At 35.6% G+C, this 23856-nt stretch overlaps 1 protein-coding gene across 2 annotated transcripts in view; it reads right to left on the bottom strand.

Moving 5' to 3' along the window:
* SERPINI2 (serpin family I member 2) overlaps positions 1-19203 on the bottom strand; it is a 30349-nt gene extending 11146 nt beyond the window's left edge. Inside the window, exons 1-5 of one of the 2 annotated variants that reach the window (XM_017657148.3) lie at positions 19119-19203; positions 16925-17179; positions 11869-12099; positions 10285-10479; positions 10013-10205 (exon numbers count right to left, since the gene is read on the bottom strand). In XM_017657148.3, coding sequence (XP_017512637.1) covers positions 10013-10205; positions 10285-10479; positions 11869-12099; positions 16925-17171 — 866 coding nt within the window. In that variant the 5' untranslated portion in view covers positions 17172-17179; positions 19119-19203. Of the gene's footprint in view, positions 1-10012; positions 10206-10284; positions 10480-11868; positions 12100-16924; positions 17180-19118 lie in introns of those variants that run through there. The other variant, XM_073232130.1, reaches the window with a different exon arrangement.
* Between the last annotated feature and the right edge of the window lie 4653 nt (positions 19204-23856).

Below are 23856 nucleotides of genomic sequence, written 5' to 3'. Positions count from 1 at the left end.
AGTGGGAAGAGAATACTCTTTTTTTGAAGTAACAATTATCCAACAAAACAGGGTGACAGTTCACTCTAAGTTTTCAGTTGCTTGGCTCCTTCCTTAGAAGTATCAACATTCCCTCCAGCAACTAAACATACATTCAGATTTTTCACACCGTTAAAGATGGTTCCTGGCTCATGTTGGAGATCTTATCATGGATGAACAGGAACCCACAGTCCTTAGGGAAGATTGCTGTCTGGGGACATACAGAGAAGCATTGACAACCTGCTATCCTTTCCACCCCTTGTCACAGCTGGTGTGACTTCCTTCAGTTTATGGACACACCTACTATCTTCTCCACAGGCCTGTAAAAGGGATAAATGATTGAAAGGGAATTATATTTCTTTCAAAGGAAATAAAGATAAAAGTTATAGGAGGGAAAAAAAAGAGTTGGCCAATACTTCCAGTGCAGGGCCAGCAAGGAGGACTCCAGAGCCCACTCAAGTGTCTGGGCCTCGGTTTGCCTGACCTGAAGAGGGACCTTAGCCAGAGAATCTCAAAGGTTCTCTCAGACACTGATCTTCTGTGATGGTAAGTCAAACAGCAATCACTGGACCTTATTTTCCCATTTCAATAAATACAAGAAGAAAAAAAGAAAGAAAACTAGTACGTTTTAACTTTAGACTTGCTCAGAGCATTAATTTGCATTTTAAAACCAGGTTGGAAACTGTTTATGAAAGAAAAGGAACATCCTTAAACAGGGAGTGTGTTATGTCTATTCCTTACATTAGCCAACTTCCAGGACAACTTCTGCTCAAGGTGCTCTGTCTGTACCCTGATGGGCATTTGCCCCTGTCCCCCACTGCCCAGTTTGGACACAGAAGACTGCTAATGCACAGGATCCTTCCTCAGCTAACAGGTAGGCCTACATCTGGGGCTAGACGCCAGCTTGGGCAATCAGTCTAATTAGCTCATTGCCCAATAGTGAACAAGCGTCTTAATTATACTTGTTCAAAACAATGAACATGTTATGGCAGAAATTTACTGGGCCTAAATTCTTTATTAGTAAATATTATGCACTTTTGGAAGATGTTAACTTCTTCAGTATGTTAGCTAACAGAATGGGCACAACATAAACCTTAAAATCTACCAACAAAGAAAATTGCTTGTTTCATGCCAACCGTTTTTTTTTCCTTTAACTTCCTGCTAAGAAAGATGATATGCAGCCTGATGGTTTTGAGTTTTTTCTTTTTGTCTTTTGTTCTGTTTTCATTACCATACTCTTTCTTAAAACTGAATGGCTTTTAAAAGGTGGAGGAGAGTCTATCTATAAATTGACTTTTTAGTATAATAGTCCAATGATTTTAGAATAATGACAAGAACACTGCAAGACTTCTACAGCTTCTAATAATACCTAATTGTCACTGGAGAGTCATTTAAATAATATAATATAGTCAATGAAACCTATAGCAATAGAAACCTGTTCAACAATTTAATACAAGTATCATCTAGAGCCAATTTCTAATTATCCATAATTATTAGAGCCATGATCATCCAGGTGTGAAGTAGCACTTCCATGTATTAGGCACTTTATATAGCTCATAGTTTTTAATCTGCACAAAAAACCTAGAAAGTTAGCATTATTACTCCCATTAACATATAAGAAAATAGAAGCTTGAGGAGGTTGATTTCCAGGCCCAAGGTCAAGATACGAAACCTAGGATTCAAATTCAGGTACATTCCAAGTGCCTTCTAATCAAAATATAATTCAAAATCACAATCTTGATTAGCATACTGATATACAGGATTAATTATGTACCTCTTCCAAATTTGTGACTCTTAACATTTATTCTAGGGTTGGCTCATTTCCCCTTTCCTTGACCCATCTCTGAAATTGTCAAAAGAACACAGCTAAAGGTAAAAGAATGAGCAGTAGAAAGACTGGATAGACAGTTAACAGCTAAGTCATCATGAAATGAATGCTTTAGCATCTGTGAACATTATGTATTTGCTTAAAAGACTATAATTTACTGCTATACACTGCCATTGTGCTAAAGGGGTCTTAAACATGTAGAAGCTGCAGGAAGTGAAAGAAAGCAATTCTGAATTTCTAGTTTAAGATGGAATCACTAATCTGCAGGCCCTACTGGGGATCAATGCTGTCCCTTCCTTGTCCTTTATACCCAGGACTCTTGTTTACTGACAAAACATCTTACATGGGTCTCCCTCGGGATCCTGATCATTATTTGGGATAATATAAATAATTCTATATTCGATACAGTGGACTTAAGTCATCCTTGAAATATTCAGGCTGAGAGCCAACCAAAGCAGATCTTAGAGCTGCCCACAAGGATAAAAATATAACACAATTCTTGAGACTGCTGGATCTGGACTATTATGTGAGTGCCTAGTAGTTTCTGTCACTTTCTAACCAATTACCTCATACTGTGTGTCGGGGGTGGGGGGGGCGGGGGCGGGGGGCTGCTCTATTAGCCTCAAGGGCCAAATGAAAAATACTTTCTGTCACATATGAAACATATTATCTGGACAATATAAACTCACAATTCCGATTTGTATCGGTGTCCAAAAGGTTAAAGTAAATGAACATTTTGTAATCACTACTGCAGCTGGTCAGGTCATATCTATTCTCATACCCAGACTCATTTTCCCTGAGTTCATTTTCATCACCCACAGAGGTCATGGTCACCCACTTACAGATCCAAAGCTGGTCAAGCCTGAATTGATTTCTAGCCCAGCAAGAACATGAAACTTTGTGCCCTACGGACACTTTCCACAAGTGTCCTTGGCACTGTGGCTCCATGTCTCTTATCTCGACGCTTATTCTTTTACAGATCATTTGTTGTATTCTGTGCTCTCTCTCATGCTTGCCCCACATTGCAACTATTTTCTGATTCTTGTAATTTTGGTCCTGCCATTTGTTAGCTGTGTGACCACAGGCAAGGGCTTTACTTGTCTGCACCGCCTCTGTAACCTAAATATAAAAATATGTGTCTATCAATATTGAGAAATCATAAAGAGGGGAAGGCATCTAGGACTATGTTAGTACATAATGGATGTTCAGTAAATGTTATATTGAATGAGAATAATAAAAATAACAATGAGATAATATTGAGTATTAAAAATGTTATAAACATTATCTCATACAATCCTCACCACAATCCTAAGAGGCATGTATTATTATTACTCCATTTAATAAAAGAAAAATCTCAGGTAAGGAAATTAAAGCCATACAGTAAGAAGCTGGCAGAGCTCTTGGTCTTCAATATTATGTTCTATTTTCCATGAACTGATCTTATCAATTGATAAAAGATACTGCAAGAAGCCACACCAGTGAACACTTTAAAAGAACGATACCTCTTAGAAAGACTACGGCTGTTGTGTAGTTACAGACACTTTGGAATAGAACTGTAGAATTTAACAAGTTTAAAGACCTGGACTGCCAAAAATTCAGTGACAATTATGAAGCCTCTCTCAGGGAAAATACATACATGACCTTATATGCATAAATTTATAAATAATTTCAAGGGCTTCAGGGTCTCTCTGAAGTCCACCCCAGAACTTTCCAGAAGTCTACGGTGCCCAGTTGAGGACTGCTATAAAAGAACAAGAAATTACAGTCCTTTGATTTTCTTAGTAAATTAAGCTTAGAATCTCAAAACAATCTATCCTTCTTAACCGCATTCAGTGAGTCATGCACTCCAATAACTGTCTTTCTGCTTCACCAGTTCCTTACTATTTCCAGTGAGGCTGCTCCCTTTAACACTCACTACTTAGTGCCCGAATTGTTAAAGTGGTTTCTTAACTGACTTTTTGGGTTTCAGTCCTTCCCTCTTTAACACCTCTTGATTATCATTACCATTAGATTAAAGCAGCAAATGTTCATTGAACAGTTACTATTTTTCTCATGCATGTTTGTGTTGGGGACACAGGAAGAAATATGCATAGCTCCTGACCTCAGGAAGTTTACTGTCCAGTAGGAAAGACAAACAAGTAATTTTAATTTATAGTAAAGAAATAAACACAAGGTACTAGAACTATTCCCAGCAGGAAGAAGGGAAGATGTTGTGGGATCTTATATAGAGAGATCAGAAAACCTTTCTAAAATGCAAACTTGGTTTTAAGGACCAATAGAAGTTATCCAGAAAAAAATGGAGATGGGAGGAAGGGTGGGGAAAGAATTCAGACAAACTATCCAGCATGAACAAGGTTGGTGTGACTACCAAATCAATCTCTCTAAAACACTGTCTCATCACTTCACTATCCTACTTGGAAATTTCAATAATTATCCATTACATATGGGATTTATCCCTCTTGATTCTTTCAAAGCCCAGTCCAAGTCTTTCCTCTTCTATGAAGCCTTTTTTTATACCTCCAGTTTCTGGTGCCCCCTCCCCACTCTTACCTCTCTTTTTTTATGAACCTCCTAGTACTCACTGTTTGTACCACGCTTTTAATTTTTACTATACACTGCTATATACTGTTAGTAAATTTCTCATAAATTTGTACCACCCCATTTAAGTGGTAACCGTCTTGTCAATAGGGAGCACATATACCACTTTGCATCTGTCCCATTTCCTTGTCCATAGTGACGTCCATATCAGTCTGAGCTTTTGAACTTGAGATAAATCTTTTAATAAATAGAAAAATAGTAAGACCAGAAGGCTACAAGCCAATAGACATGAGAGCTAATCCCATCTCCCAACACTTAATTGAATGTCAATCAATTTACTTTTTGAGTGACTCAGCTTCCATATCTGTGAAATACAAGGTATGACTAAGTCAAAATATAAAACCACAGCATTTAGTATTAAAACACAAGTGCTAAATGTAAAGTTAAAGTGCTTATAAAGGAAAGTTAGCTGCATATGTTCCTTATTTACATGTATTAAATGATCACTTTTGTCCATCCACATAATCATATAAACATATTCTCAGAATGTTTCTTATACAGAAAAGAATTTGCCATATAGCAAGTTGTTTACCCTGAGGAATTTTTACTATAAGATATTTATATAATCCTATATTACATTTAGACAAAGTAACATGATTGTCTTAGCTGCTATCCAACTGCAGGATAATGTTCAAAATTAGCTATCTACAGATAACAAACACTAGAAAGGATCCTACTATTTTTAGACTACATCTTGTTTGCCTTCATTCTAAACTAGTAATACATCAAAGAGGGTAAGGAAAAGTGTTTCTTAAACAGTAACTATAATCTAAATAGTCACATTCTCCTTCCTACTGTTGCTTATATACAATCATTCTAATGATTAATTTTTCTCTGGTGTTTACTAAATTTTGCTTTCAAAGAGGTTCTTAGTTTATTTTCCAATAACAGAATTTAATATAGTTGGTGTTATGGGTTGGACTATGATCCCTCAGAATTCCTATGTTGAAGCCCTAACCTCCAGTACCTTACAATATAACATTATTTGGAAATAAGGTCATTGCAGATATTAATTAGGTTCCTCTGCTTGTAGATGAATCACTCCAGTTTTTGCCTCTGTTGTTATGTGGCCATCTCTCTTCACACAGAATTATTTATTATAAGGACACCAGTCATACTGATTACACCAAATATCATGGACCACGACCAGGAACCAGGCAGAGGCAGGGGATGATTCCACACAGTCTCAGGGAGGACATGACCTGATGACACCGTCATTTTGGACTTCTAGCCCCCAGAGATGTAAAGTGAATTTCTGTAGTTTTAAGTCAACTAGTTTGCAGAAATTTGCTACAACAGCCCCAGGATTCTAATACAGTTGATTAAACCATTCTTGTTTCACCAAAATCTTTAGCTATCAATTTTAAATCATAATGCATTCATTCAGATATAAAAGAACCACAGCATTAACCAATAAGATAGAAAATTGGCAGTCTACTCAAAAGTATTTACTGAGCCTATACAGTTTTTCCTCTCCTATACTGAACATAGATTTTAAGCAGGTATTTTTCTGTTATGAGGAAATTGTTCATTTGGGGGAAAATGTATTTCAGAACTTTCAGTCTATAATTTTAGTGCTCAGGAAACTTAGTAATATGTCCTGATGGACTAAAATTGTTCATAAACTTAAAAAATAAGCAAATCACTCCTTTAAGAAATCAAAAGACTCATCCTTCTAGGAAGAAGTTAAAACAGTTTAAAGATAATGCTGTATTAATGTGATTGAAAAACTGATGACAGATTTTTTAGTCTTGTGAATTTTAAAACATCATTCTAATTCTCTAGAGACAAGTTTCCAAGAAAATGACTGATATCCTATCTTTCACGATACATCACATATGAAAAAGAGGGACAGATTCATCAGGATCTCACAGGGATTGAATAAAAGAGTTACTGGAAAGTTGAATTCTGACTTTTGAGATATTTAAAACTAGATAAAAGGAAATAACACAAAATCTTTTCCTTTGAAAATATTTATGTAATTTAGCTCAACAACATTCATTTAGCACATACTGTATACTATGTAGTGTGTAATGGACTATGGGACCCAAAATGTAGCAGACATAATGCACTATCCCAGAGTTTACATCTTAATAGGAGAAGCAAGAATATGAGCAAGAAATGAAAAATGCAGTGTGGCGAGTGTTATGATAGATTTGCATAAAGAGTTCTAGAAATAAAGATAAGGAATGATTGATTCTAACTGGGCATGTTAGGGAAATCTACATGGAGGAGAGGAGTTCATTTTAAGGTAACCTGAACATGAATGAGAATTGGCTGGATCGACAGCACAGAGAATGGGCTGCTAGACAGAGGGGACAGGAGGGTAGGAGACTGAGAAGTCAGAGATGACTCTCTAGTTTGTACTGACTGGGCAGGGGTCGTTTTAATAAAGAAAGAAAAATAGCCATCACTTATTCAGCATCTTCTATTTCCCAGAATTTGTGCTATGAATATAAGTATGTAATAAGGTACTGTAATTGAAACTACCATTAAATTTTGTGAAAAATCAGTGGATGGAAATTCATTTGGAAAAAGGGGTACAACTGACAACTGATGTTTCTGTTTCCATATAACCGAAGATTCAAATTCACCTTTTCAGGCAAATTGTTCATGAGTTTGGGAAAGGCAACACAATGAGCCTTTTCATTATTCAAATAGAACCAGTGGAATGGAGATGGGGGAAGTATGAGCTGATGAGGGGCTAATCTACATGACATGAAAACGTTTTCACTGAGAGTTGAAATCTACTACTATAGATTCTTATCATAAGTGGGAATGTGGCCTGAGAGGGATGGGAGAAAATCTGTGTTACCTACCCTCGACGCTGGGAAAAGTTGAAGGACTCTGTTTGCTGGGTAAGAAGGAGTTGGGAAAGACATCCCTTTAGGTTGCGAGTGGGCCTGGCACTGCGGCAGTGGAGGCTAAGGATAGCAACAGACTGGAGAAGTCTCTCTGGTACAAGAAATGGCCTACACTCCTGGAACACTCATCCCTGGCACCTGGTTTTAAATTGCTTTCCACCTTGTAAGACCAAGCTATCAGTAAGATTTAGTTAACCATTGAAGTTGTTCTTGGTTATGTTAGTTTGTCAAGGGCTATCTTAACAAATTACCACAATTTAGTGGCTTAAATTAAATAACACAATTTTATTATCTCACACTTGTAGAGGCTAAAAGTCCTAAATCAAGGTGTGGGTAACATTGATTCCTTCTGAGGCTATGAGGGAAAGATCTGCTCCAGGCCTGTCTGCTCGGCTTGTAGATGGTCATCTTCTCCTTAAGTCTTTACACACAGTCTTCCTTCTGCATGTATCTCTGTCCAAATTTCCCCTCTTCATAAGGACACCAGCCATATTGGACTAGGACCTGCCCTACCGAATTCACTCTAACTTGATTACCTCTATAAAGTTCTATCTAAAAATAAGGTTACATTCTGAGGTAGGGGATTAAGACTTCAACATGTGAGTTGAAGTCAACCGGTAACAGTTGTTCTTGATGGAAGTAAAAGGCAAGTCTGTATCCACACCATGGAAGAGATTATATGAGAAGGGAGGCCACAGTTTGCAGATGCTAATAATAAGGCTGAACAGTTTGGAAATGTTGTCCAGACTGCAGCAGCCCAAAAGGAAAGTCTGCTAAAAGCCTGTATGTCCTATTGTCAGTTGAGTTTGGGACTTAAGCATTTGTTATCTAGTCTGATGAAACTGGGTCCTTCTCAATGGTCAGTGACTGAAATATCATTATCCCCAAATTTTATTAATAAAACCACAACTCAGGATGGTGGAGTGACTCTCTTAAGATCTCACTGCTAGTACATGGTACAGATGGTTTTCAAACTCAGGGGTTTTTGGCCTCAAATAGTGATCTTTCCAAAGCAGAGAGAGAGAAAGAGGGATGTGGGGGGACAGAGAGAAAGAAAGAGAAAGAGGGAGTGAGAAATTAGAAAATAAACAAGTTAATTTCAAAACTATTATTCCCATTATTAGAAGGTAAACTTTTTGTCACATGCACCATTATATCCCCAATGTTTGGCATACAGTGGGAGCTAAAAAAATACTCTTTGAAAGACTGAATTACATTCAGGTAGAGATATACAGTTAGTAGGGAGCTAGAAGAGAAGTTGGGGAAGAGATTCAGATCTTAGAGACATGAATAGTAAAGGACAAATAAAAGAGTAGGAAGGGGAAAACCCTGAAGGTGAAACGCTGGTAAACATTTTTGAGAACAGAAAGCAAAAGTCTAAGTGAAGGAGCAGGAAACTTCTATAAGAAAAATAAATACAAAAGCCCCAGGGGTAAGAACAAGATTTTCAAGAAAAGGGGATGGTCAGTAATGTTTGGACCAAGAGCCCAGGGTTAGGCTGAGGAAAGTAGAGGCTACCACTTTCTCTGGGGCAACAGGAGAGGTAGAGGAACAAAACATTAGCAAAGACTTACATAAATTTGGGGGTGAAGGGTACAGAGTAGCATTTGCTGGATGACATATTTTCCTGAAGGAACCCGAAGTTGAGACGTATGTTAAGAGTTAAGCGGAATGAACAGATAGCCGTGCCTTGAGAATAGAGGCAAGGTTTTGGTGTGGTGTGTGTATTAGGAGAGTAGGTTCTCAGAAAATGAACAAAGGGTTCCAAGCTCCAGCCTCGGTGAGGCCAAAAATGACTGCTTCCTGGGTTTTTGCTTAAGAAAATCAGTAGCTGGGAAGCAGGTGTGGCTTTTTGGGATTCAGAATTGAGGGTGGTTGGGAAGAGGGTTCGAGAGGGACAAAGTTGAGATGACAACAACATGACTGTTTGGTGAGAGCGTGATGGAAATGACAGACTGGATCCCAGCTGAGAGGAAAGGAAGGGAGAGCCACAGGTTTAGGAGGGGCTCACAGACCAGGAGGCCTTGATGAGTTTGAAGAAAAATTTAGAAATGAAAAGACAGAATATAATCTATTAGACATCTGTCTCTTTTTACAAGTTCAGGTAGATTGTGAATTGAGTTATCTGGCACACTTTACCCTCAGAAGTTTCTCCGGCCTCCTAGAGCGTGATAGCCAGAAATTCGTATTTTAAATTATTACTTCCTGAGATATGCTTTTGCAATTTTCACTTCGTATTAACTGTCTAAAACTGAGCATCAGATTCTATTTATAATCCAATGACTGGTAGAGCACCTTCTGTCAAAGGTTAATTGACAATATCATAAGTGTTTGGGTCTTTTTTTTTTCTTCCTAAAACAGAGCAGAAGATAAATATTTTAAATTTAAATCAGAAAGAAAAAACTGGAGGATCAGTTTGTATAATAATAATAATAATTCCTTTTAATCCCAGCATTCTAGTTCAACTTTTCCTCATCTCTTTCAGAGAATACTGAGCACTTAAATTCCATCCTCCACGTGGCAAAGCAGTGCTAGCAATGTGCAGACCTGCCTTTGCAGCCATAAAGTGGAGTTACACTGCCAAAAGCATTTTTCTTTCCATTTTCATCAATAGTCTTTTCAAGCATTTATCTTGCAGCTGGCTATTCAAATTCCTCCCTAAGTGAAAACATCAGAACCAGAATAATAAAATGACATTGCCAACCTAGGGAGGCTTATTTCTACTTCTTCTTCTTGCATCTCAGAGAACCATTTCAGGATTTGATAAGCAGTAATTACTTTTTCCATTTCTTCTATGTTCACATCTTCAGCAGGAAGTATGACGATTAAACTAAACTCATCACCTTTATAAGGTAATTCCAAAACCTGGTAATTCATGTAGGATTCAGAAAAATAACCTGGAACACAGAAAATAAAGTGTCAGCGATACTTGGTAATCCTCAAAGTTCTGCTTGAGGATGTGATTCCTCATATTACCATATTTTGTTCTCAGAAGAGCCTTCATCATCGGGATGTTGACTGCTGCTCCATCTCTCTCAGTGAATTTCATCAGCTGTGTGTCCTCTTTTCTGAATTTCTGTTTCCAATCCCCCTTGAAATAAATAGCATTCACCAAAACAAGCCGAGTCAGAGGACCAAATTCTTCCCCTGAAAACATGTCTTTAATTTTTCCTGTGAAGGGTAAAGAAGGAGGCAGGAAGAAATATGCAATAGCGGTTCAGTGGAACTGCTTTAAATGGAATGAGAGAAAAAAACTCTTTTTCAGATCAGTTATAAACAGGGTGCTTTATCATCTTTACTTGGAAATTTTGAGAGTAAAGGAAGCGCTATTAAATATTTCACTTAGACTCAAGTACCAATGGGATTTCATTAAGAAACAGGAAATATAGGACCATCTTAGGCAAATTTGAATAGACCTGGTAATGGACTCTGTGCAGAGAGATTATTTGTGTAAATTGTTTTTCAGACAGAAAGAGCAAAAATTAAATATCTCTGCCTGCATATTTATTGGTGTTTTTCAAATTTCATTTCAAGGTTCACCAGCAAGTCAATCAGAATTAATAAATTAATGGCACACCCAAAACTTAGTACTCTTGTAGCTCTAGCCACCGACCATTGGGAAGGAATAAGAATGGAGCTGCTAGTATGGTTTTTCTCTTCTCAACAATCCATCTCCCATTTCTCTGTCCAATAAGTATTTCAAAGTTATATGACCAAAGCATGATTGGGTTCCAACATGCTGTCTAAGGATGTTCTCATATTGTAGCCTATTAACAGGACTTCCCTGTGAACACTGCTCACAACACCTATCTCACATTTTCAACTTTTGCTTCCTATATGAGGCTTCCAATAAAGTATAAGGTAGCATTTTAAATCATCACAATTTTCTATAGCAGAGTGAATGAACAAAGAAATAACTACTGTTAATCAAGGACTTGATACATATTTGTCACTTCATATACATTATTAAGCCTTCCAATAATCCTAAAATGTTTTAATAGTATCCTCATTTTAAACAGGGCATAGCTTAGACTTGTTAGGATTTGAACTTGTATCTGTATGACTTAAACTTGTGTTGTTTCTACCTTGTCACTCTGCAGTCCCTTGGAATTTTTGCTAGCTTGTATTTAGTTTTAATGCTTATGTTTGTGATAAGAATATCAACATTTATTATTAAACATTAACACATTCAACAATATGTGTTAATTATTTATAGTATATGTGGGAAAGAAAGCATTTGGAGTTAGCAGATCTAATTTTTACCTGGCTAAAGATTATTCCTGCTGCTTATAAAAACCTATGCTTAAATAAAAATTATTATTAAAATTCCTCCATTAAGAATGTTACACACAGCTGTCTCTCAAAAAATAAAACATATGCTTTTCAATTTCTCTTGGTGTCACAATTTAGTATTAATTTGAATAAGAGGAAAACCTAGTAGATTTGGTCCCTCTGAGCCATAGTTTAGTAGGAAAATATTCAACTCTGCTTTACTTCAGGATATTAAAAACCATGAGTACAATGGGAAATAATGATTTTTATGAAAATGAGAAACTTTACCATCTGTTTTGCTTTCTATCCAGGTATTTATTGTCTCTGCACAAGCCTTTGCATCCTGAAAATCTACCAGTTTTATGACGCTCTGAAAAAATTCTTTGTTGCCATGGAGATACTGTTCTTTCACAGTGAATCCTTCTTGAAGGTAGAGGGCATTGGCAAGATTAAATGTAAAATCTTGTTTTTTCTCTGAGATGGCAGAGAAAAATGACTTCAGCAAAGAAAATTCTTCTCCTAAAAAATAATTATAATGTATACTGACATACTGAACAACAGAAAAACAACAGCTTTTCAACTCTGCTTCTAAGCGCTCTGATTCGTATCATCATTTTTTGCACCCACAGGTATAACTAATGATCCTTTCTAAGTTAGTATAAATATTTTAAGCATTTATCTCTGCAAAATATGTATTTTGGAGATAAATCAGCTTTTACAAAGGAAAAAAGAACGTCTATGTAAACTTGAAATTTGTCAAAGAAAAAGAATATGCATTTAAACAGGCTGGAGGAAACTCCGTCTGTGTAGTCAAATTCAGCTCATTCTTCATTGTTGGAAGTTTAGCTTTAGAGTCTCATTCTTTGTATAAGATATGATACTTATGAAAGGGAAATGCTAATGAAGGTTGATAGGGAGTATGACAGTGATGAGAATCCTTTTCAGTATTGCTTTTATTTCAGCTGAAGAAAGAATTGCTCTCTTATGAGCAACTGCACCTGTCCAGGTTTTGAAATTTACAAGGCAACCCCCTATAATCATCTCTAGAAATGTGTAAGAATCCGAATTGCCTATTTCTTCAGGTTCATGAATCTATATACTTTGGCTGTCTATATGAAGAATAACAATCTTTAACCATTCCAACTATAACCACTACCCAAATGAGTCTGTCAGAGTCAGCTAAGAGCCACTGTTGGCCTATTATTTATTTATTGTTGGATCATTCTGACCACAGAGTTGTCAGGAAGGGATACATGCCTATGAGAGTATTCAGCTCTGGTCTTTGCTCAGTGACTTCCTATTCATCCAAATTTTTTATTCTCATCTGGCTTAATCCTGGAACTCAATCATTAAGTTTGGGAACTGCATTTCAAAGGAAAGTTTCTTTCAGGGCCTTTGTTATATTTTGAATTAAATATTGAAAATACCATTTTCACAACTTAGAAGTTGGTTACATGCAGTTAATCTCTATTGAAGAAAACATAAGTGGTTCATCATTTGGAGATGCCCACTGAATGAAGAGGAAAAAAAAATTACTGAGAAGAACTTGCTATGAGGTGTCTATTTGATTTAAGGTGTGTGTGTGTGTGAGTGAGTGAGTGTGTGTGTGTGTGTGTGTGTGTGTGTGTGTGTGTGTGTGTGTGGTGTGTGTTTAAACATTTTACCAGATAACTAGCAGCCCACAGGGAATCTTTGTGTGATATTCAAAGCACAGGTGCCTTCACTGGGCACTCATGGACTCATATCTTGTTCAGATGAGTGGAGGCTACACTTTAGTCCTCACTTGCCTCCTTGTCCTAGAGCTTTGGTGTACGTACAATTTACACAACCATACAGGTAGCTCTAGAAGGTATATTGCATCATATCTCAAACTTCATGATTCTCCACTTATGAGGCTATAGACATAGACATAAAAAATTTAGATACAAAACTTACTTCCAAATGATTGGATCTGAAGAATTTCAGTAATTTCTCTAAAACCCTGGAATTGATTACATAAGGAAGTGAAGGAAGTTAATTTATTTTACTTGCTTATGCAGTGATTTCAAGCACCATCATTTTTTGCTTTTGAAGCCAAGAGACATATTAATAACTTGGAGGCGCAGAGAAGACTTGCTGAGTAAAGGTGTGAGACCTTCTCCAAAAGAATTAATTAAGGTCAGAAATGAAGTTACAGAACTTGAAATCAACTTTCAGAAATTTGTAATTTATGATCATCTTTAAAGGGATGGGGTGCAAAAGGAGGGGAGGAGAAAAAATAGTTCCAACTCATTTGTCAGAGCAAATAGATTTATGTCATATACTTAAGGTCTAAAACTGTGTGACATTCAGCTGCCCTTTGATAAATCATTGGACCCAGAAGTCAGTGAAAAAATGTCACCAACTCACAAAGTTTTTAGGGGAAATAAAATTTTCTCCTTTATAAATTTTATTTATAGATTAATAACCTCTTTTAGCACAGATCAAAAAGAAAACAAATCCATAGCTCCTAATGAGCAATGAGAATAAGTTTGTTTCATTTCCTAAAACAGAGCCATGGAAAAGATCATAGGGTGGAGATGGCTTTTGGGTTGATTGCACCAGACCTCCAGTAAATGTTCTAAAATGCAGTATATTTTCACTTCTCCTACTATTCAGAGCCAGCAGGCTGATCATGTGTGCAAGAGAGAGATCCAAGGAATAAAACAAAGGCAGTCATAGAATCATAGATTGTTTTAGCCAAAATGTTCATATACGTCATCTAATCAAAATTCCTTTTTAAAGAGTGAGGGGTCTAAAATCCATACAGATACAGGAACTTGAAGAGGTGCCAAATCACAGGCTCATTTGGTTGCAGAGCAGAGACAGGAATGCATGTCTGGTTCTTTTCCTATAACCCTCTTGGAATAAAGAAACACTCTCAAATTAGACTTTGATTAGCAAGCAGGACTATTTGAAGCAAATTAAAATGGAGCATTATCAGGTGCTCAGTCAACTGGAGAAGGTAGTTTTGAGCAGATGTTTGCCAATGAGGGAAAAAAGAACTGAGGACACTAGGAGCCTAGAGGAGCAGCCTCTGTTATGGCCATCTGTAGAATAAGCGGGGTGTTAATATGAATCAGGTTAGTAGGAGGAAAGTAAAATATGGACTGATTCAACGGATAGCACCTTTTGGTAATCACTGGGAAATGAAAGCAGGGCCAGGAGGAAGATGAGTCAATGAGACATTCATCTTGGGTATAGAATTTAAGGAAATGCCAACAGACTCAGTCATCAAGATAAATAATATTTCACTGCAGTACATTTTTTCCAAATTCAGTATTAGTGCAAAGAAATCCATGATGAACAGAATATTAAAATTCTAAAGTTTAAATAAATAGGACATGATTACTAATTGGTCTTTTTGTCTTGACTCCAACATGACTGCCAGGCATTACCTTTCGACCTGTCACACCTGTTCTCTAACCACTGCTGCCCCTGTGCTCTTCCTTCCCAGACCCTGGCTGGGCCTTTCCTCTAACTCCTCGCTCTCCTTCACTCAGTTTCCCTCCTTATTTCTGGGTCACCTCTCTCATTATTCCTCAATTTAACCCTCTTTTTATTTTCCAGAGTTTATTTTTCACATTTCTTTCCATTCTGGCTGGCTTTTCTGTCCTCTTGCTGTGATCCTCTGTGCGCCCCCTCTCCTTCCCCTAACAAAGCACAGCAGAAAGCAGGCTTGGTAGTTTTGTTATATGTGCAACAATGTCAACGTTTAATAGTCCACATATATTCTTACAAGGAGAGCATGAAAACTTTCATTATTGCTCTTATGATCTATACCCTTTGCTGAACCATTTTTGGAATTAGTTCTGGGCAAATTACTTAACCTTTCTTTGACTCAGTGTCCTCGCCTGTGTAGCAGGGTCCACTTCACAGAGTAATTGTGACTAGTAAATGAGGTGCTTATATCAAGCACATAAAGCAGCAACTGCTACATTATATATAAATATATAAATTGAATAAGTCAAAAATAAACTGTATATGTAAATATATATATTAGTGTCATCATTATTATTACCGTGATTATTATTACCATCACAATCCACAGTTGTCATTACTTTTGTGTGTCTCTTATAAGATGTATTCATTTAAAGTAATTTAGATTTCAGAAGCTCAAATTGTGCTAGTTGACTGTGGGATCAACTTGGCATAGCTTCATAAATGTTCTATTACTTTTCAAAGAGATATCATGTGACTCAAATGTCTCTGGGACTGTGTAGAGGGATTTGCTGAAATTAATATAGACAGTCAAGACCAAATCTGGAACACTGGCTTCATTTTATATTGTTCTCGAAGGAAAACTCTTGCAACTTTCCCTTTCATCAACTTGTTTTGTACATACAACTGCTTTTATCTAAAATGAAGTGAATAAACCTTATAAAGAAGAAAAACAAATTCCTAAGTATAACCACTCTGTGTCAAGCAATCATACTGAAATTAGTTACAGTGACTAACTTCCTAAATCAAAAACTTGGATGTTTCCTCAGACGCTTAGGATGTATTATCCGACAGTGATAAAAATGTTTAAAATTAAAATCATTATGGAAATTGATAGCACAGAATAACCAGGAAGATAGGCAACTACCCCTTCAAAAGGGGTTTTAACAAAAACTTCTACCCTGGTTCTTACATAGGCATTTGGGAGATTCCAATACAACCATTCACACGCAAAGGGCCTCTGTTGGGTTACGAAATACCTTTTTTTTTTTTCAGTTTTAAAATTATTAACTGAATAAGATTTTAAAATGTGTAAGTTAATGTTTTTTCCTAGTTTCACTTAAGTGAAAAGGTTAAATTTTAATTAGAAAACTAATTTTAAGAGGCTCATGAAATGAGAGATGCATGCAATGATTTTTTTATAAGTATTGGATACAACCTAATAAGGAAGGATTAAGTAAGCAATGGTATTTCCACAAGAAGCAGTACAACTCAACAAATATAAATTATATTCTGAAACAGTTGCATAATATGAGAAAATTATCACAACATAGAGATAGTGGAAGAATATTTATGTATTCACACATGCACACACACATATGCACATACAACATAATCTCAAAACTGTCTAAATATATCTGTATAGAATCTAAATATATCTGTATGGAATCAATTTCTTATTAAATTATCTTGTTAACATTTTGACTAGGAAACAATTATAAATGAATGAGTATGACTTACAATTTTACATTTTATTATAGTTTTATACTTTCTATAACATTTTTCATTTATTAAAGTCCTATAACCCTGAGCTTCTCATTGATATTTAAAAAATACATTTGGCCAGCTCCTGTCCAGTATAAATAATCATACACAAGAATCTCACCTGTTGAGGATTCCTGAAATTTTAGAGTTTGTTTTACCTGCCATTGTGCTTTTCCTTTTGCTCCAAGTTGTACCATTCCAAGAACCAAAGTTGTCCCAAGAGGGGAAAATACAATGTTGTTTTTATGAGATAAACAAATAGCTTGATAAAGATCCACTGCAAATTCGGTATTTCTTTGAACCAAGGATCTCAAGGCTTGACTTTCAGAAGAAGTCAGTAGGAAACTCCATAACAAGATCTTCTCCATTTTGACCTCTGCATTGTTTAATGTAAAATTTATTGGTTTTCAAAATAATCAGTTACCATAGTGAGCTCAACACAAAACTTTCCTACCTATTATAACTTTCTATCTCATTAGAATAAATGACCACTCAAAGATTCTGATGCTAGTTTTCAGAGTAAACATGATCTGTTAGGAGAAATAAGCCTTGTGTTAATGGTATTTTTTATATTCTTTCAGGAACCAGTCCATAACATATATGATACTTTTTCCTGTCTTTTCCCATGTTTTAAATGGGATACCTATAACTCTGATGTCAAGGGAATCCTCTGTTCAACTGCTGTAAAATGGTTTATAGATCAAAAGGGAGAAGTGGAATAAAAGATGCACATACTCTAGTGTGCTTTTAAACCTGCAATATTAGAAAGCTAATGTATTCCATATAAACTGAATAATCTAGCTAACTTTTTACAATAGAGATTCTCACACTTTATGGAATCCCACGTCTGAAAGTCAAAATCCACCTTACACTTACCCAAAGAGTAAGGGGAAATAAAACTCAGAAAAATTGTAATGAAACAAAATTACAACCAAATATAAATGGTATAATAATAACAAAAGAAGAAAGCAATTTCTAAAAAATCAAAAAATTATCTGACCAATGAATTGACAAACCTACAAAAGCTGCAACTGAAAACCACTCAAAACAGCATCAAGACATCCTATTGAAGTGCTCACCACTAATAATGCAGGAAATTCAACCATCTGATTATATCTTGAACAGAATGAGTTTTACAATGTTATCACAGACGTGGTGAATACTGATTCTGAAAACCTCATAGATTTTAGTACCACTAATTTCACCTTATAAATAATACATTTAATTACGCTTCATAACTCCTAACTTAATAGGTCACTAGGAAGTAAACTTTCATTGGGGGAAATGAAAAGTCTCTAGAATAATGTGTTGTTAACCTTAAAATAAAGAATTATATTTCTAGAGTGTTTTGTCAACCATTAGGAAGGTTGCCATGACCCACAAATGGGTTGAGTCACTAAGAATCAATATTATGCCTAATGATTATGAATAGTCAAATATTCTCTAAAACTAAGCTATGGCATCATTAGCTAGATATCTCAAATTGTCTTCTAATATATGTACTTAACTCCACTTGTTTAGATATACAATTGGCAGAGTAAGAAGCCCTCAAAATGCAATCCCGAATGACTGTTAGAGAATAATGTTTTGGTAAACTGCAAATACAGACATACACTATCAAGCAAATGTTGTATCAAGGATTAAATTAACACATAAGGTTGTGAATAGCAGTGTGGCAACAGTAAGACCAGTAAGACAAGTTTTACATACAAAATAAAGTTCTGTGTATCATTTTTTAATAGATTCAATATTTCAGAAGATTTCTGACTAAAAATACTGGTTTGTAGATATCTAAATAGTCAAAATATAATTAATACTTTAGTCACCAATTGGTAATTCATTAGGTACATCTTTATGTACTTGGTTTATTTTAGAATAATAAGCAATATCATGAAGCATGTAATATTTCCCTAATAGCAGAATCTTGGAGTTATCCTCTCATTATTATTAACAGTCTTAATAATTAAAATTAATGCTTTTGGGGCATCCATTTCTCCCAGAAAATTTCTAGGCACTTGATGCATTACAAGCTCATATAAAAAATTAGTTTAAAAAATTTACTTTACTTCATGGAGTTTGGGATCTTATCTCAACAGAAAGCACAAAGCACTGGTGAGCAACTTGATGAATAATCCTATTAAGAATTTGACCTTCAGATTTATAGTGAATCTTTTCGGGAGCATAAAAGTAATGTGTTAATTTGATAAATTTAAATATCTGGGCCAAAGTGAATTGAAAACACCATTTCCCTATTCTATTAAAGACTCACAGTCAATGTTACATGCATACTTTATATCAAATTTTAAGGTACTTACCCAAAATTGGTTTCTGAATATTCACTGTAAAGTTATAACTAAAATGTGCTTGCTGGGAAACACTAGTCCATGAAATACCTGATCGGTCAAGGCCAACTCTGTTTATCTTGAACATTGCTCAATACATTCCTCTAAAACCAAAGCAGGTGTTCACTACATTTGTCAAAAAAGACTAACGTGATCAGGTTAATGATCAATGATGAAATATGCGAGAATTAAGAGAGAAAACAATAGCATAATTTTTAAAAATCACTCTTTATATTGTTGCTTCATTATTCCACTTCTTTTATAATAAGTAGAAATGAATTTGGAGGTATGTGCCACAGCTTGTAAATTTGCTAGTAATTAGTTCTTTTTGTTTCTCACAGAACTCCCACATCAGATTACCAATATACACCACCATAAATATTTCAGAATGCCTATGAGAAAAAAGATAAAGCTAAATCATGTCCAGAATGCAGAGACAAATTACTGCTGCATTTACGGAGTTCTCAACACTTCATCAAATTACACAATAGTCAGAGGAATTTCCTGTGGATATAAGGCCCTTTTGAATCCTTAGGAAAAAAATGTCAATATTGAAGAAACATATTCTTTATGCTGAACAAAAAGACCAGATTAAGATAATTGACTTACCAAATTATATCAAGATAATACTATTAAACTTGGGTAATTTGATAATAAACATTGGTGTTACTTTTATGTACTTTTAAAATTTTACATGATTATCTCTACAAAAAGTTCATTAATAAAAAATGAATGCATAATTGAATGGGTCTTGATCTCATTCTTCTAGTACAAATCAGTCCCCTCAAAGGAAGTCGGATATTAAATGCACTGTATTACTTATCTGTAGACTGTGAGAAAATTAAAAATTTGATCCAGTTACAATTAAATATTCACTATTGATTGCTGAATGTAATATTATATTTAATACATTCATGAAAAAAGATGAAATGAATGTAGATACCCTTAAAAGGAATTCATTTAAAAAAAGCTTGTTCAAGGACCCTGTTAACCTGTTTCGATGTCCTACTAGGGCTATAGTGTAATGACAGGCCTGAGATGCCTGATGACAGCAATAGGCCATAATCTCCTAATTTGCTAAAATTCTTAATTGCTCAACTGGACATCTCTAAATGTTTTCTGAATCTTGGGTTATATTCTGATATTATTTACTCTAACATAAGCAAACCTATCTCCAGCTTTTAACTTAACACTGTTAGACATACTTTTCTAAATAACAGAGTTACATAACACAAGAATACTATCATTCTTCTTCTACTACTCTATAATTCATAAATATTAAGTCTGAATGTCCTAGACTATCATTCAATCAATGCAGTTCTATTCATGCAGTGACACCAGCAAACATCCATCACAAGTACCCTCAGCTATGCAAGTATTATGTCTGCATGTTACTCAGGTCATGATGTGATTTACCTAGGAATAGGCCATTACTTGTCCTTCCAATGACAGAAACAGACACTCCATCTCAGTAAGATCACTTAATGAAGTTGCTCTGTAAGGACCTTATGTTAGGGCAGTTTAGGCAGAATGTACATTTTCCTGTCTCTTGGAGAGTAAAAAAAGCAATGGCATGAATTTCTCCTCCCTGGTCTAAGCTTTATTAATAGATAATAAAGGTACCACAATTGTCAATAAAATAAAGATTTAGTACTGCAAACCTTTTAAATATTTTCACAAATCTATTCCTTCTACAACTCTGTTTTGCCGCTAGAACACCAAGACAAAAATGTTCATCAGTGAGAGCCAGAATGTCTTGGTATAAATTTGTGTGCCATCACTACTTACACTGGGAAAGATAAACCCGGGAATATGTATAAAAGTAATAGAAGGGGTTACAGCTTCGATCTCACTACCTCACATGTTACACTTTTTTAAAGCAAGCATTATTTAATCTCAAACTTTAAAAACATACAAGCAAATGCTCCCATTAATAAAGGACTTTAAGGTTAATTCTTCCATTTGAGCATGGGTTAATTTCAGCCATTTTTTTTTCCTCTTGTCAGTTCACTGTTCATATTTTAGGTGAAAAGAGGAAAATGTTCTGAAAAGATAAGAGGTTAAATTATATTTAGTGTAACTCTGCATACTACAAACAAAGTAGCCTATTAAAAATTATGGCACAGCCTATTTTAATGTGACAAGTTCTTTTCACTGTAGAAAAATGGCTCTTAAATAATTGAGCCTAAATGTTAATTTCAGAAACAGTTTATAAAGTCTTCGGTTCTATTAACATTTGATAGGTGAGGCCCTGCTAACTGCCTAGCACAGTTAGGTGCTTTAAGATAGAAAAGTGTCACTAAAATAACTGAACGTCTGTGTGTGTGTGTGTGTGTGTGTGTGTGTGTGTGTGTGTGTGTGTGTGTTCCAAACTATCAGAAACAGTAACACTAAAAGAGACCTTCATACTTTTAAAAGCTCCATTCTTATTTAATATACTTGTGAGACAGCTCCTCTTAATTCCTTTCACAGAAGAGGCCCTGAAATTAAATAAGGATGGGAGCAGGCTAATGCACAGAATAGAGACTTGCACATGCATTAAGCTACAGAGAAAAGGTCTGTCTGTAGGAACTAGATTATTTCAGACCATCTCTTCAAAGTCATCTCCAGGGGTAAAAAAAAAAAGTGAAATATGTCTAGTAAAAGAATTTCCAGATTTTACCAGAAAAACTAGTGGGCTTATTTAACCATTGCTTAATAAGCCACTGCATTTTATGTGCCTTCCCTCCAGAAAGCTGATGGCAGGAGAAACGTATTCTATTTATATGTGCGTACCTGATGTCTAAAACAGTCCTTTGCATGTATCTTCAATAGTTGATTGAATGGATGGATGAATGGATGGATGGATGTGAAAAGAGCCTTTGAAAAGTGCTTGGTATGCATATCACATCCCTTTAACATCATAACATTCCTTTAAATTTCTGGAAATGTGGCTCAAATTACACTCCACTGTACAATCACCAATCTATGATTCATAAATCATATGCTCTAAGTTTGAAATGATGGATTGTCCAGTCAAACCTCCCAACTGGTGCGAGAATTCTCTGCAATTGCCTTCTGAGACAATTACTCAGCCTGTACTTGAACATTTGAAAAAATCCCTTATCCCAAGGCAATGTTTTTCATTTCTTAAAAATAATTTACTTTAAAATACTTTCAAATTTACAGAAAAGTTGCTAGTATAATACAAATAACTGCCATCTCCCTCTTTCCTTCCTTCTCAGTTTCCCCAACTGTTAACATTTCACCATGTCTTCTATCCATATACTTACCTCTCTTTCCTGACTCCCTATATATATATATATGTGTGTGTGTATAGATATATATTATGTTGTGTTTGTGTATACCCTTAGTATTTCTTGAATCATTTGAGAGCAAACTGCAAACATCATTTTTTATCCTGCCTAAACATTCCATTCTACCTACCTGTGTATCTGTCTTTCTGTCTGTCTGCAACCATGAGTTCATGATGGTATCTCTAATCCCAATCCAAAATCTCAGGGTTCTTTCTAGTTTTCCCCTTTCAGATTTTGTAAGTACCTCCCATAACAACCAGATACCTGGCACTCATTACCTTCAGTATATATACTAATTTATTTTTATTTATTCAGTACTGATTTGTTCAGTGTAACTAATCTCCCAACCGTGCTGATGATCTCTCCCACTCACCCCCTCTGCCTTCGCAGCTTCCAACGCCCCTCCCACCACCCCACCCCATATCCTTGGGTCTGGCGAGCATGTCTTGTCTTGGGGCCTCCTGCTTCCTCTCACAGCCATACAGCCGGCCTGCTGGCTGGTCCCCAGCACCAAGATGAGAACTGAAGGTGGAAAGGAAATGGAAGATGTTTCATGCTTTAACAGGAATTAGGAAGCTATTCTAAAGTCTTCCTTTTTAAAATTGTGGCCATCAGTTCCACTTCTAGTCTTTTCCTTCATCGTATCTTTGAAATATTTGAGAAGAGGTTGTCTCCCAAGAATTCTCTTTCTTTACACCAGACCTCCCCATTTCTTCATTTGTTGCTCTCAAACACGGTTTCCAGGGCCTTTACCACTCTGATGACATTCTCCAATATTTTTCCATTGATTCTTTCCAATATATTTTTCTTCTATGTCTTTCCCATATATGATTGTTATTCAATGTGAAAAAAAAGCAATATATGTAGGAGCCACAATGCTTGACTTGAGACACACTTAAATGTAGATGGAATAGGCAACTAATTGTCTTTGAAAACCTTTTTTCTACCACCCTCTCCATCAAACTAAAACATTTACCCCACTGATGCAGGAAATTTTATTAAAGTTCATCCCATTGACTTTATACTCATAAGAGGTGAGTGAACAGAATTGTGAAGGGTAAAGCCCATGGTGTTTTAAAAATAAAACAGACCCAGGCTCCCACCCCAACTCTGACATAGAAAATTGGGCACACTCCTAATGGACCCAAATCTCAGATTTTAGCTTTATAAAAAATAATCTTATATGATTATTGTGGGATTTAAACATGAATTTGCAGTTACTAGACAGAATAGGCCTCAATTTATTGTTAATTATTTCCTGTACTTATGTGTGTTACTGCAAACTTCTTAAAATACAAATATTTTTTCAAAAGGACTCTTTGAAATACAAATGTATAGTATATAACCAAAGTTATATGACTGAATTTATTAATTATTCTTAAAGGACACAATAAGTACAACAGCATAATATTGGT

This window comes from Manis javanica, chromosome 3, assembly GCF_040802235.1.
Source record: "Manis javanica isolate MJ-LG chromosome 3, MJ_LKY, whole genome shotgun sequence".
In the NCBI taxonomy this organism is placed as follows: Eukaryota; Metazoa; Chordata; class Mammalia; order Pholidota; family Manidae; genus Manis; species Manis javanica.
The sequence above is the reverse complement of the archived record's forward strand: the minus strand, read 5'-3'. Positions and strand labels throughout refer to the sequence as shown.